The 12,569-nt window shown below is 46.5% G+C and overlaps 1 protein-coding gene and 1 long non-coding RNA gene across 4 annotated transcripts in view; one reads left to right on the top strand and one right to left on the bottom strand.

Moving 5' to 3' along the window:
* Window positions 1-12,569, bottom strand: part of LOC132380405 (uncharacterized) — a 31,727-nt gene that overhangs the window by 14,081 nt on the left and 5,077 nt on the right. For 2 of the 3 annotated variants that reach the window (XM_059949164.1, XM_059949161.1), the window contains one exon: window positions 4,972-5,147. In XM_059949164.1, the coding sequence (XP_059805147.1) occupies window positions 4,972-5,147 (176 nt within the window). Of the gene's footprint in view, window positions 1-4,971; window positions 5,148-6,890; window positions 8,029-12,569 lie in introns of all 3 variants that reach the window. The other variant, XM_059949163.1, reaches the window with a different exon arrangement.
* The window catches only part of LOC132380408 (uncharacterized), a 33,980-nt gene continuing 23,907 nt past the window's right edge, over window positions 2,497-12,569 (top strand). The window contains exon 1 of the long non-coding RNA XR_009507752.1: window positions 2,497-2,893. This is a non-coding gene — a long non-coding RNA (uncharacterized LOC132380408). The remainder of the gene's footprint in view (window positions 2,894-12,569) is intronic.

Here is a 12,569-nt window from a genome sequence, read left to right on the forward strand (position 1 = left end):
GTTAACCAGAGAAGTTTCAGGGTGGATAAAAATGACCAAGGTCTGCCTGACATGCTGCTCTATCATAAAGGATGCACAGCAAAGGATTCCACAGGACTCCCCTGAAGATCAGTACAGCTCGATTCAATCCCTCATGACATTGCTGTAAGATGTCAGGTGTACATTGCATTGATGTCAATGCCCAGTGCAGTGCTGGATGCAGCCCTCAAGCGCCACTGCGCTTCTGGCACCAAAACAGCATGCCTGCAACTCACCGACCTGTACCAACACACACAGAATGCTGGAGCAAATCAGGCAGCGTCTATGGAAATGATCAAACAGTCAGCATTTCGGTCCAAGACCCTTCTTCGGGACTGGAAAGGAAGGGGGAATATGCCAGAGAAAGGTGGGAAGAGGGAGGATAGCTGGAAGGTGATAGGTGAAACCAGGTGGATGGGAAAGGTCAAGGGCTAGAGAGGAAGGAATCTGATAGGAGAGGAGAGTGGGAAATAGGGAAAGAAGGGAGAGTGGAGAGGGATTTTTTTATTGAGAAATCAATATTGGGGGCTACCCAGATGGAATGTGAGGTGTTCCTCCTCCACTCTGAGGGTGGCCTCTTCCTGGCACAAGAGGAGGCCATGGACTGACACATTGGAGTGGGAACGGGAATCAGAATTAAAATGTTTGGCCACCGGGAAGTTCCGCTTGTGGCGGATGGGGCAGAGGTGCTCGACGAAGCAGTCTGACCCTTACGTCTTTGGAAAGTGGGAGAAAACTGGAGCACCGGGAGGAAACCCACATGGCCACGGGCAGAACGTACAAACTCCTTACAGACAATGGGGGGACTTAACCCATGATCGCTGGCACTGTAAAGTGTTACACTAACCAGTGTGCCACTGTGCCTTCACAAAACACACTAGTCGGTCAGGGTTGACCATGGACATTGCATCCTAGCTGTCTAGATGCGCGATCCTGGGCAGTACGATATGGAGAGCAAGCTGTTGCCCACGTAGCTGATTAACACCTCTCCACACAGCTGATTAACCCAAAGGAACGGCAGAGACTGATACTGTTTTGCACCAGTAGCATCGCAGGACTTTCCAGTCAGCGTTGAACCCAACGTCTTAGGGTCTCCAGTGCCAGAGTTTTTCTCGAGGTTTACTCGCGAAGCCTTCCCCACTAAAGGGTATGGCCACAAGGCAGCAGAGGTTTGAGATCGGAGTTTTCTTTCTGCTAGCTGAGCTGCCAATCATGGCTGATGAGCCCCATTTGCTGGCATAACACAGATCAGAGGCATTCAAGTCTGGAGATGAAGAACACTACAAGAGGTGCAGGTATGATCTCTGGAAAGCCATCTCTCTGACAAAGTGGAGACTCCAGACTGGACTGGAACCAACAAAGGATGCTCGACACCTGTGCCATACCTCCTCAAAAGCTAAATATTGTGACATAGTGGACAGCAGAGTTGCACTTCCAGATGAGCTCAATGCCTTCTTTGCTCGCTTTGACCACCAGAACAGGGAGGAACCATCTCCCGATGATCCTTTGTCTCAGTATCTGAGGATGATGTGCGGGTTGCCTTCAAGAGAGTGAATCCAAGGAAAGCCTCTGGTCCAGCCAGAGTACCTGGTTGACTACTGAAGACCTGTGCTGACCAACTTGCTGGTGTGTTCATGGATATCTTCAACCTCTCACTCCGGTTATACGTGGCACCCACCTGCTTCAAGCAGGCTTCAAATATACTGGTGCCCAAGAAGAGTGTGGTAACCTGTCTAAATGACTATTGCCCAGTGGTATTTACATCCACAGTGATGAAGTGTTTTGAGAGGCTGGTGTTGAAGCATATCAGCTCCTGTTTGAATGGTGACTTAGATCCAATTTGCCTACCAATGCAACAGGTCTCCATCGGATCTTTTTAGCTCTTCACACAACCTTGGAACATCTGGACAGTATCTATCATCAGAGATCCTCAACACCCAGGCCATGCTCCCTTCTCACTGCCGCCATTAGGTAGAACATACAGGTGCCTCAGGACTCACACCACCAGGTTCAAGAACAGTTACAACCCGTCAACCATCAAATCCTTCAACAAAAGGGGATAGCTACACTCACTTAAGGAAGCTGTAATATTGTTATTTATTGCTATTTATTTATATCTGCATTTGCACAGTTTGTTTATAGTTACTGTTCTATAGATTTGCTGAGTACGTCTGCAGTAAATGAATTACAGGGTTGTATGCGGTGACATGCTTGTACCCTGATAACAAATTTATTTTGAATTTTGAACTTTGAAACACAACAGCTGCTCATTGTCCCAGTACTGTCTGTGTGGCTTTTCTGAAGACAAAGGGACCAGCACAGTTCCAGCGTTACATTAGTCTCTGCATTTTAAAGTACTTCTCTGAATGTACAGTGCTTTGAAATTGTTGGATGCGAAAGGAGCAATGCAAATGCAAATGCAAATTGCTTTGTTTCTAATAAAGATGGGGTAATAAATACCCCAACTCCAGAATACCTCCTTATGCTGGCTTCCAGAGGAGAACAGGAAACAGAGTCAACATAGCCAGTTTTATATTTTGGGAGGAGTCGTGCAGATTTAACACGACAGGACAGAAAGTCAGTGTCATGGTCTGGATCGGTTCCCCTTTAAATTTAGTTAGGTTGCATTATGATCTGGACCATTGACTCCTTGTTCCCTTCTAATTCTGTTTCACGTGTCCCTTGAGCTTGGCAATCAAGGTAATCTACCCTCGACCCGAACCGGCAGCTTATAAGCCCCTGGCTTTAGCCGTTCGGGGCGAGAGTGTTAGGAAGCCTTCGCTACGGCAAGCCAGAGTTATCAAGCCCGCATCGGAGTGCCAGCAATTCGCCTTCCTTCGCCAGAGTGGGTCTGGGCAAGGTCAAACTGCCAGGGGTGAGTTGAAGGCGGAGTCCTGACTCGACATTCATGCCCATTGTCTGTGTCTACCCCTCGAAGTGTCCTGGCTTGGTGCCAGAGTGGAAGGCGGAGTCCTGGCTCAATGTTCCTGTCCTGTGTTTTGGTGACCACGTTTCTGGCTGTGGCGAATCAAGGTCCTAGTCTCCTAGTCCAGGGTCCATGACGATCCAGGTTCCATGTTCCCGGCTGCGGCGATCCATGGATCCCAGTCTCAAAGTCAAAGGTCCGCGGCTGTCCGCGTTCCCCGTGTCCAGGTCCAAGGTCCGCGGCTGTCCGCGTTCCCCGTGTCCAGGTCCAAGGTCCGCGGCTGTCCGCGTTCCCCGTGTCCAGGTCCAAGGTCCGCGGCTGTCCGCGTTCCCCGTGTCCAGGTCCAAGGTCCGCGGCTGTCCGCGTTCCCCGTGTCCAGGTCCAAGGTCCGCGGCTGTCCGCGTTCCCCGTGTCCAGGTCCAAGGTCCGCGGCTGTCCGCGTTCCCCGTGTCCAGGTCCAAGGTCCGCGGCTGTCCGCGTTCCCCGTGTCCAGGTCCAAGGTCCGCGGCTGTCCGCGTTCCCCGTGTCCAGGTCCAAGGTCCGCGGCTGTCCGCGTTCCCCGTGTCCAGGTCCAAGGTCCGCGGCTGTCCGCGTTCCCCGTGTCCAGGTCCAAGGTCCGCGGCTGTCCGCGTTCCCCGTGTCCAGGTCCAAGGTCCGCGGCTGTCCGCGTTCCCCGTGTCCAGGTCCAAGGTCCGCGGCTGTCCGCGTTCCCCGTGTCCAGGTCCAAGGTCCGCGGCTGTCCGCGTTCCCCGTGTCCAGGTCCAAGGTCCGCGGCTGTCCGCGTTCCCCGTGTCCAGGTCCAAGGTCCGCGGCTGTCCGCGTTCCCCGTGTCCAGGTCCAAGGTCCGCGGCTGTCCGCGTTCCCCGTGTCCAGGTCCAAGGTCCGCGGCTGTCCGCGTTCCCCGTGTCCAGGTCCAAGGTCCGCGGCTGTCCGCGTTCCCCGTGTCCAGGTCCAAGGTCCGCGGCTGTCCGCGTTCCCCGTGTCCAGGTCCAAGGTCCGCGGCTGTCCGCGTTCCCCGTGTCCAGGTCCAAGGTCCGCGGCTGTCCGCGTTCCCCGTGTCCAGGTCCAAGGTCCGCGGCTGTCCGCGTTCCCCGTGTCCAGGTCCAAGGTCCGCGGCTGTCCGCGTTCCCCGTGTCCAGGTCCAAGGTCCGCGTTCCTCTTTGTCCTTGATTTCCCGGTTTTCTGTGTAGTGAGTAATGAACGCTCTTTTATTGAACCTAAGAAGTGTTTGTCCTGCGTGTGGGTCCTCTCCCAGCACCCTTGCCCCACCTTGTGACAGTCGGCTGGTAAATCATTGAGCAACTCACAAGCTGTCGGAGGAACTCAGCAGATCAAGCAACATCTGCAGAGGGAAATGGACAGTTGATGTTTTGGGGTTGAGAACCTTCGCCAGAGATGAAAGATTAAGGAGGGATAGAAGTGAAGGGGAGGGGTAGATCCAGGTGAAGGGAGGGGCAGGTGGAGGAAGGGAGAGTGGGAAAAGTGTCAGAACTGGAGAGGTGCTAGGCTGGAGAGGCATTGGATTGAAGATGACATAACCAGATAGAAGAGTAAGATGCAAAGTGGAAAAAAAAATTATTTTCAAAATACATGTACATCGCTGTATACTACCCCAAGATTCATTTTCTTGTGGGCATACCCAATAAATCCAATAACAATCACGGAATCAATAAAAGACCATACCCGACAGAGCAGAGAACTGGTGTGCGAAAGACAACAAATTGTGCAAATAGGAAAAATGAAATAATAAATTAAATAAACAAACAAACAATTATCAAGAACAGGAGATGAAGAGTCCTTGAAAGTGAGTCCATTGGTTGTGGGAACATTTCAATGATGGGGTGAGTTTCAGCCCTTTGGTTGAAGAGTTGGATGGTCAGACAGCACCTACGGAAATTAATAAACAGTCACATTTCGGGCTGTGACCCACCTGCAGAATCTCTTGTGCTTACGATTTTCGTGTGTCAGTGTGCAAATGAAATGATCCATTTAAAATCTAATCTATAACGCTGGGAAAAGATACTCACTCTTGCTCAAAGGGTTGAATCGTTCTGATGTAGACCAGGATGAATTGGTGTCAGTCTGGGATGCCATCACCCTGGCATGGTACCAGTTGTCCTCCTGTTTAATATCATCGGTTAAGTCACAAGAGTGAGTGGAGATGCGGGAACACTCAGGTTTAACCTTCCAATCCTCTCCATAGCTGAAAAAGGAATCGAGAGTATATTTTATTTAGCAATACACCATGACAGCAGGCCTTTCTGGAACAACAAGAGTGCACCATCTAGCTCCACCCATGTGAATAGTTAACACTTTGATTTCCTGGGTGTCAAAATCTCTGAGAATCTAGCCTGGACCCAACATATTGATGCAGCTACAAAGAAAGCACAACAGCAGCTAGATTTCATTAGGAATTTAAGGAGATTTGGTATGTCACCACAGACACCTGCAATTTTCTACAGATGTACTATGTAGAGCATTCTAACTGGCTGCATCTGATATTGGGGGGTGGGGGGGGGGGGAGGCACCACACAGGATTGAAAGAAGCTGCAGAGTGTTGTAAACTCAGTCAGCTCCATCATGGGCACCAGCCACCCCAGCTCCCAGGGCATCTTCAGGAGTGATGCCTAAAAAAGGCATGCCCTCTTCTCATTGCTACCAAGGAGGTACAGAAGCCTGAAGGCACACACTCATCAATTCAACAATTCAGGAACAACTTCGTTTCCTCTGTCATCTGACTATATTGAACCCATGAACACTACCTCACTATTTTTTAAAATCTTTTTTTGAACTAATTATTTAATTGAATGTTATAAATACATATACATTTAATGTGATTTACATTTTTATTATTATCCATTGCCATGTACTGCTACCATATAACAACAAATTTCAGGACATGTGCCGGTAATGTTAAGCCTGATTCTGGTTCTGACTCTGAACCTACTAACCAGTACATCTTTGGACGGTGGGAGGAGACCCACGCGACGATAGGGAGAATGCACAAACTCCTTGCGGACACTGATGGAATGCACCGGGGTCGCTGGTGCGTTAATAGGGTCTTGCTGACCGCTACGTTTCCACCCCGCACAACGTAATAAATACACAGCATCCAACTCTTGCAGTTTAGGGGCCAAGAGGTAATGTTGCAGCTGTATAGGACCCTGGTCAGATCCCACTTGGTGTACTGTGCTCAGTTCTGGTCGCCTCACTACAGGAAGGATGTGGAAACAACAGAAAGAGTGCAGAGGAGATTTACAAGGATGTGCCTGGATTGGGGTGCATGCCTTATGAGAATAGGTTGAGTGAACTCGGCCTTTTCTCCTCGGAGTGACGGAGGATGAGAGGTGACCTGACAGGTGTATAAGATGATGAGAGGTATTGATCGTGTGGATAGTCAAAGGCTTTTTCCCAGGGCTGAAATGGCTAACATGAGAGGGCACAGTTTTAAGGTGCTTGGAAGCAGGTACAGAGGAGATGTCAGGAGAAAGTTTTTTATGCAGAGAGTGGTGAGTGCGTGGAATGGGCTGCCAGCAATGCTGGTGGAGGCGGATACGACAGGGTCTTTTAAGAGACTCCTGGATAGGTACATGGAGCTTAGAAAAATAAAGGGCTATGGGTGACTCTAGGTAATTTCCAAGGTAAAGACATGTTCAGCACAACTTCGTGGGCCAAAGGGCCTGTATTGTGCTGTAGGCTTTCTATGTTCCTAAGTTGCTGAAACATTATTGTGTTTGGCATCTGGGACAGACAGAGGTGATGTTTACGTAGTGCAAGTGTGAACTGCCAGTATTAAAGTCATAGAACACTACATGCCAAACAGCCAACCAGCACCTGGACAATTTAGCCATTATTGCCAAATTCCCCGTCACATTAACACCACGTCACCTGTCCTATCTTACACCAATCATTCAGTTGCAACTTGTACAGGTTGAGCATCCCTTACCTGAGATCTTGGGCCAGAAGTATTTTGGATTTCAGACCTTTCCAGATTTTGGATTTTACGATGAGATAGTTTGGGATCGCTGTCATTGGTGAGGCCTAATTTGGAGTATTGTGTGTAATTTTGGTCAACTAGCTACAGGAAAGGGGTACAGAGAAAAGGTTGAAAGCGTAAAGAGAAAATTTACAAGGATGTTGCCAGGTCTGGAAGACTTGAGTTACAAGGAAAGATTGAATAGGATAGGACTTCATTCCTTGGAATGTAGATATTGAGAGGAGGTTTGATAGAAGCATGGAAAAGGATCTTGGTGATTGTAGAGATGACTTGCAGCAGACTGAAAAGCTTGAGCATGTAGATATTAGGACTTCATTCCTTGGAATGTAGATATTGAGAGGAGGTTTGATAGAGGCATGGAAAAGGATCTTGGTGATTGTAGGGATGACTTACAGCAGACTGAAAAGCTTGAGCATGTAGATTTAAGAAAGCGGATGTGCTGAAGCTTTTGGAAAGCATCAAGTTGGATAAGTTGCCAGGACTGGATGAGATGTACCCCAGGTTACTGTGGGAGGCAAGGGAGAAGATTGCTGAGCCTCTGGCGATGATCTTTGCATCATCAATGGGGATGGGAGAGGTTCCAGAGGATTGGAGTTTTGTGGGTACTGTTCCTTTATTCAAGAAAGGGAGTAGAGATAGCCCAGGAAATTATAGACTAGTGAGTCTTACCTCAGTGATTGGTAAGTTGATGGAGAAGATCCTGAAAGGCACGATTTATGAACATTTGGAGAGGTATAACATGATTAGGAGTAGTCAGCATGGCTTTGTCAAGGGCAGGTCGTGCCTTATGAGCCTGAGTGAATTTTTTGAGGATGTGACTAAACACATTGATGAAGGAAGAGTAGTACATGTAGTGTATATGGATTTCAGCAAGGCATTTGATAAAATACCCCATGTAAGGCTTATTGAGAAAGTAAGGAGGCAAGGGATCCAAGGGGACATTGCTTTGTGGATCCAGAACTGGCTTGCCCACAGAAGAGAAAGTGTGGTTGTAGACGGGCCATATTCTGCATGGAGGTCAGTGACCAGTGGAGTGCCTCAGGGATCTGTTCTGGGACCTTTACTCTCCGTGATTTTTATAAATGACCTGGAGGAGGAAGTGGAAGGATAGGTTAGTAAGTTTTCTGATGACACAAAGGTTGGAGGTGTTGTGGATAGTGTGGAGGGCTGTCAGAGGTTACAGTGGGACAATGATAGGATGCAAAACTGAGAAGTGGCAGTTGGAATTCAACCCAGATAAGTGTGAAGTGGTTCATTTTGGTAGGTCAAATATGATGGTAGAATATAGTATTAGTGGCAGTGTGGAGGATCAGAGGGATCTTGGGATCTGAGTCCAAGGACACTCAAAGCTGCTGCGCAGGTTGACTCTGTGGTTAAGAGGACGTATGGTATATTGGCCTTCAACAATCATGGAATTGAATTTAGGAGCTGAGAGGTAATGTTGCAGCTATGTAGGACTCTGGTCAGACCCCACTTGGAGTACTGTGCTCACTTCTGGTCATCTCACTACAGGAACAATGTGGAAGCCATTGAAAGGGTGCAGAGAAGATTTACAAGGATGTTGCCTGGATTGGGGAGCATGCCTTAAGAGAACAGGTTGAGTGAAATCAGCCTTATCTCCTTGAAGTGACGGAGGATGAGAGGTGACCTGATAGAAGTGTATAAGATTTTGAGAGGTGACCTGATAGAAGTGTATAAGATTTTGAGAGGTGTTGATCATGTGGATAGTCAGAGGCATTTTCCCAGGGCAGAAATGGTTGTCACAAGAGGACACAAGTTTAAGGTGCTGGGGAGTAGATACAAAGGAGATGTCAAGGGTAAGTTTTTTTTTTACTCAGAGTGGTGAGTGCGTGGAATGGGCTGCCGGCAACGGTGGTGGAGGTGGATACAATAGGGTCTTTTAAGAGACTTTTGAATAGGTACATGGAGCTTAGTAAAATAGAGGGCTATAGGTAAGCCTAGGAATTTCTAAGGTAGGGACATGTTTGGCACAACTTTGTGGGCCAAAGGGCCTGTATTGTGCTGTAGGTTTTCTATGTTTCTACGTTTTGTTGAGCCATATAAGGCAGTGGCAAAGCCTCATTTGAAGTATTGTGAGCAGTTTCGGGCCCTTTATCTAAGAAGGGATGTGCTAACATTGACAAGGGTTCAAAGGAGGTTCACAAAAATGATTGAAAGACTTATATGAGGAGCATTTGGTGCCTCTGGGCCGCTACTGACTGGAATTCAGAAGAATGAGGGGTGACCTCATTGAAGCCTATCGAACCTTGAAAAGCATCGATGGAGTGGATGTGCAGAGGATGTTTCCTTTGGTAAAAGAGTTGAGGACCAGAGGACAGAGCCTCAGAACAGAGGGACATCCATTTAGAATGGAGATGGGGAGGAATTTCTTTAGCCAGTGAGTGGTGAATCTGTAATTCATTGCCACAGGCAGCTGTGGAAGTCATATCAGTAGGTTTATTTAAAGCAAAGGTTGATAGATTCTTGATTAGTCAGGGTATGAAGGGATATGGGGAGAAGGCGAGAAACTGGGACTGAGGGGGAAATTGATCAGTCACGATGAAATGGCGAAACAGACTCAATGGGCAGATGGCCTAATACTGCTATATTTTATGATCTTAGGGATCTTATGTGTCTATCTAGACAAACATATCAATGACTAGGCTAGTTCAGAGTCTGATATTAAAAAGATAAGATATCTAAGGTATCTACTGGCAACAATCTAGTTTCAATTGATGAACAATTTATTTATTCAGCACTTTGAAGTGAATACAATAAAAACTGTTTGGACTTTGAGGCAAGGTTCACACAAAGTCATCAGTCAATTCACAAGTGAAACTGAATGCTGGTATTCCGCAGACTCTATGGGACATTTTGCTGTAATGCTGTCCATTAAGAAAAAAATAAATACACCTTTTGCAGGGAAATTATTGAATAATTCCATTGATAAGTAAACAGTCGGCAGCCAGATTTGGATTGACTTGAGGAAATGAGATGACAGCTTTAAGAAACATGGGACAAAGAGATATACTTCCTTTTAGGATAATGGCTTTGGGTTACTTCTGAATACGGATGTGTGAACAGAAAGTGCTGGAGAGCTGCCAATCGAGGGAACTGAAGCCATTTATAGACAATAGACAATAGGTGCAGAAGTAGACCATTCGGCCCTTCGAGCCTGCACCACCATTTTGAGATCATGGCTGATCAATTACTATCAATACCCTGTTCCTGCCTTGTCCCCATATCCCTTGATTCCCCTATCCATAAGATACCTATCTAGCTCCTTCTTGAAAGCATCCAGAGAATTGGCCTCCACTACCTTCCGAGGCAGTGCATTCCAGACCCCCACAACTCTCTGGGAGAAGAAGTTTTTCCTTAACTCTGTCCTAAATGACCTACCCCTTATTCTCAAACCATGCCCTCTGGTACTGGACTCTCCCAGCATCTGGAACATATTTCCTGCCTCTATCTTGTCCAATCCCTTAATAATTTTATATGTTTCAATCAGATCCCCTCTCAATCTCCTTAATTCCAGCGTGTACAAGCCCAGTCTCTCTAACCTTTCTGTGTAAGACAGTCCAGACATCCTAGGGATTAACCTCGTGAATCTACGCTGCACTTCTTCTACAGCCAGGATGTCTTTCCTTAACCCTGGAGACCAAAACTGTACACAATACTCCAGGTGTGGTCTCACCAGGGCTCTGTCCAAATGCAAGAGGATTTCCTCACTCTTGTGCTCAATTCCCTTTGTAACAAAGACCAACATTCCATTAGCCTTCTTCACTGCCTGCTGCACTTGCTCATTCACCTTCAGTGACTGATGAACAAGGACTCCGAGATCTCTTTGTATTTCTCCCTTACCCAACTTTACACCGTTCAGATAATAATCTGCCTTCCTGTTCTTATTCCCAAAGTGGATAACCTCACACTTATTCACATCAAACACCATCTGCCAAGTATCTGCCCACTCACCCAGCCTATCCAAGTCGCCCTGAATTCCCCTAACATCCTCATCACATGTCACACTGCCACCCAGCTTAGTATGATCAGCAAATTTGCTGATGTTAATTTTTATGCCTTCATCCAAATCGTTAACGTAAATGGTAAACAGCTGTGGTCCCAATACCGAGCCCTGTGGTACCCCACTAGTCACCACCTGCCATTCCCAGAAACTCCCATTCACTGCTACCCTTTGCTTTTTATCTGCCAACCAGTTTTCTATCCATGTCAATGTCTTCCCCCTGATGTCCTGAGCTTTGATTTTACCCCCCAATCTTCTATGTGGGACCTTATCAAATGCCTTCTGAAAATCGAGGTACACAACATCCACTGGATCTCCCTTGTCTAACTTCCTGGTTACATCCTCAAAACTCCAATAGATTAGTCAAGCATGATTTACCCTTGGTAAATCCATGCTGGCTCGGCCCAATCCTATCACTGCTATCTAGATACGCCACTATTTCATCCTTAATAATGGACTCTAGCATCTTTCCCACCACCGATGTCAGGCTGACAGGTCGATAGTTCTCTGTTTTCTCCCTCCCTCCTTTCTTAAAAAGTGGGATAACATTAGCCATTCTCCAATCCTCAGGAACTGATCCTGAATCTAAGGAACATTGGAAAATGATTATCAATGCATCTGCAATTTCCAGAGCCACCTCCTTTAGTACCCTAGGGTGCAGACCATCTGGAACTGGGGATTTGTCAGCCTTCGGTCCCATCAGTCTTCTCATCACTGTTTCCTTCCGAATGTCAATCTGTTTCATTTCCTCTGTTATCCTATGTCCTTGACCCATCCATACATCTGGGAGATTGCTTGTGTCTTCCTTAGTGAAAACAGATCTAAAGTACTCCTTAAATTCTTCTGCCATTTCTCTGTTTCCCAATTCATTCTTCAAGGGCCCACCATTGTTCTTAACTATCTTCTTTCTCTTCACATACCAAAAAAAAAAGCTTTTGCTCTCCTCCTTTATATTTCTGGCTAGCTTGCGTTCGTACCTCATTTTTTCTCCTCGTATTGTCTTTTTAGTTAAGTTCTGTTGTTCCTTAAAAACTTCCCAATCATCTGTCCTCCCACTCACCTTAGCTCTGTCATATTTTCTTTTTTTTTAACTGCTTAAAAGAGATCTAAACAAAATTCAGAAGCTGAGAGCTTAGAGGAATTGAATTTAAAGCAACCAGTGGCAAACATTTGTGGGTGTGTATGTACGTGCACAATACCATCAACTACTAGCACTGCCAGTTGGCATGAGCACCCTGTTTTGAACAGACATTTCTTCATCTCATGTTCTCAATAATTATTGCTTACTTATTTGTTATTATTTCTTTCTTGTTGTTTTTGCAGTTTGTTGTCTTTTGCACACTGGTTGAATGCTCAAGTTAGTGCGGTCTTTCATTGATTTTGTTATGGTTATTACTCTATTACAGATTCACTGAGTATGCCCACTAGAAAATGAATCTCAGGGTTGTATATGCTTATTTATCTATTTTTATTATTATTTCTTTTTTTCTCTTGTACTTGCACAGTTTTCTGTCTTCTGCACACTAGTTGAATGTCCAAGTTGGTGGGGTCTTTCATTAATTCTTTTATGGTTATTACAGTATTCTATTTTGGATTTATTGAGTATG

This window comes from Hypanus sabinus, chromosome 24 (assembly GCF_030144855.1).
Source record: "Hypanus sabinus isolate sHypSab1 chromosome 24, sHypSab1.hap1, whole genome shotgun sequence".
In the NCBI taxonomy this organism is placed as follows: Eukaryota; Metazoa; Chordata; class Chondrichthyes; order Myliobatiformes; family Dasyatidae; genus Hypanus; species Hypanus sabinus.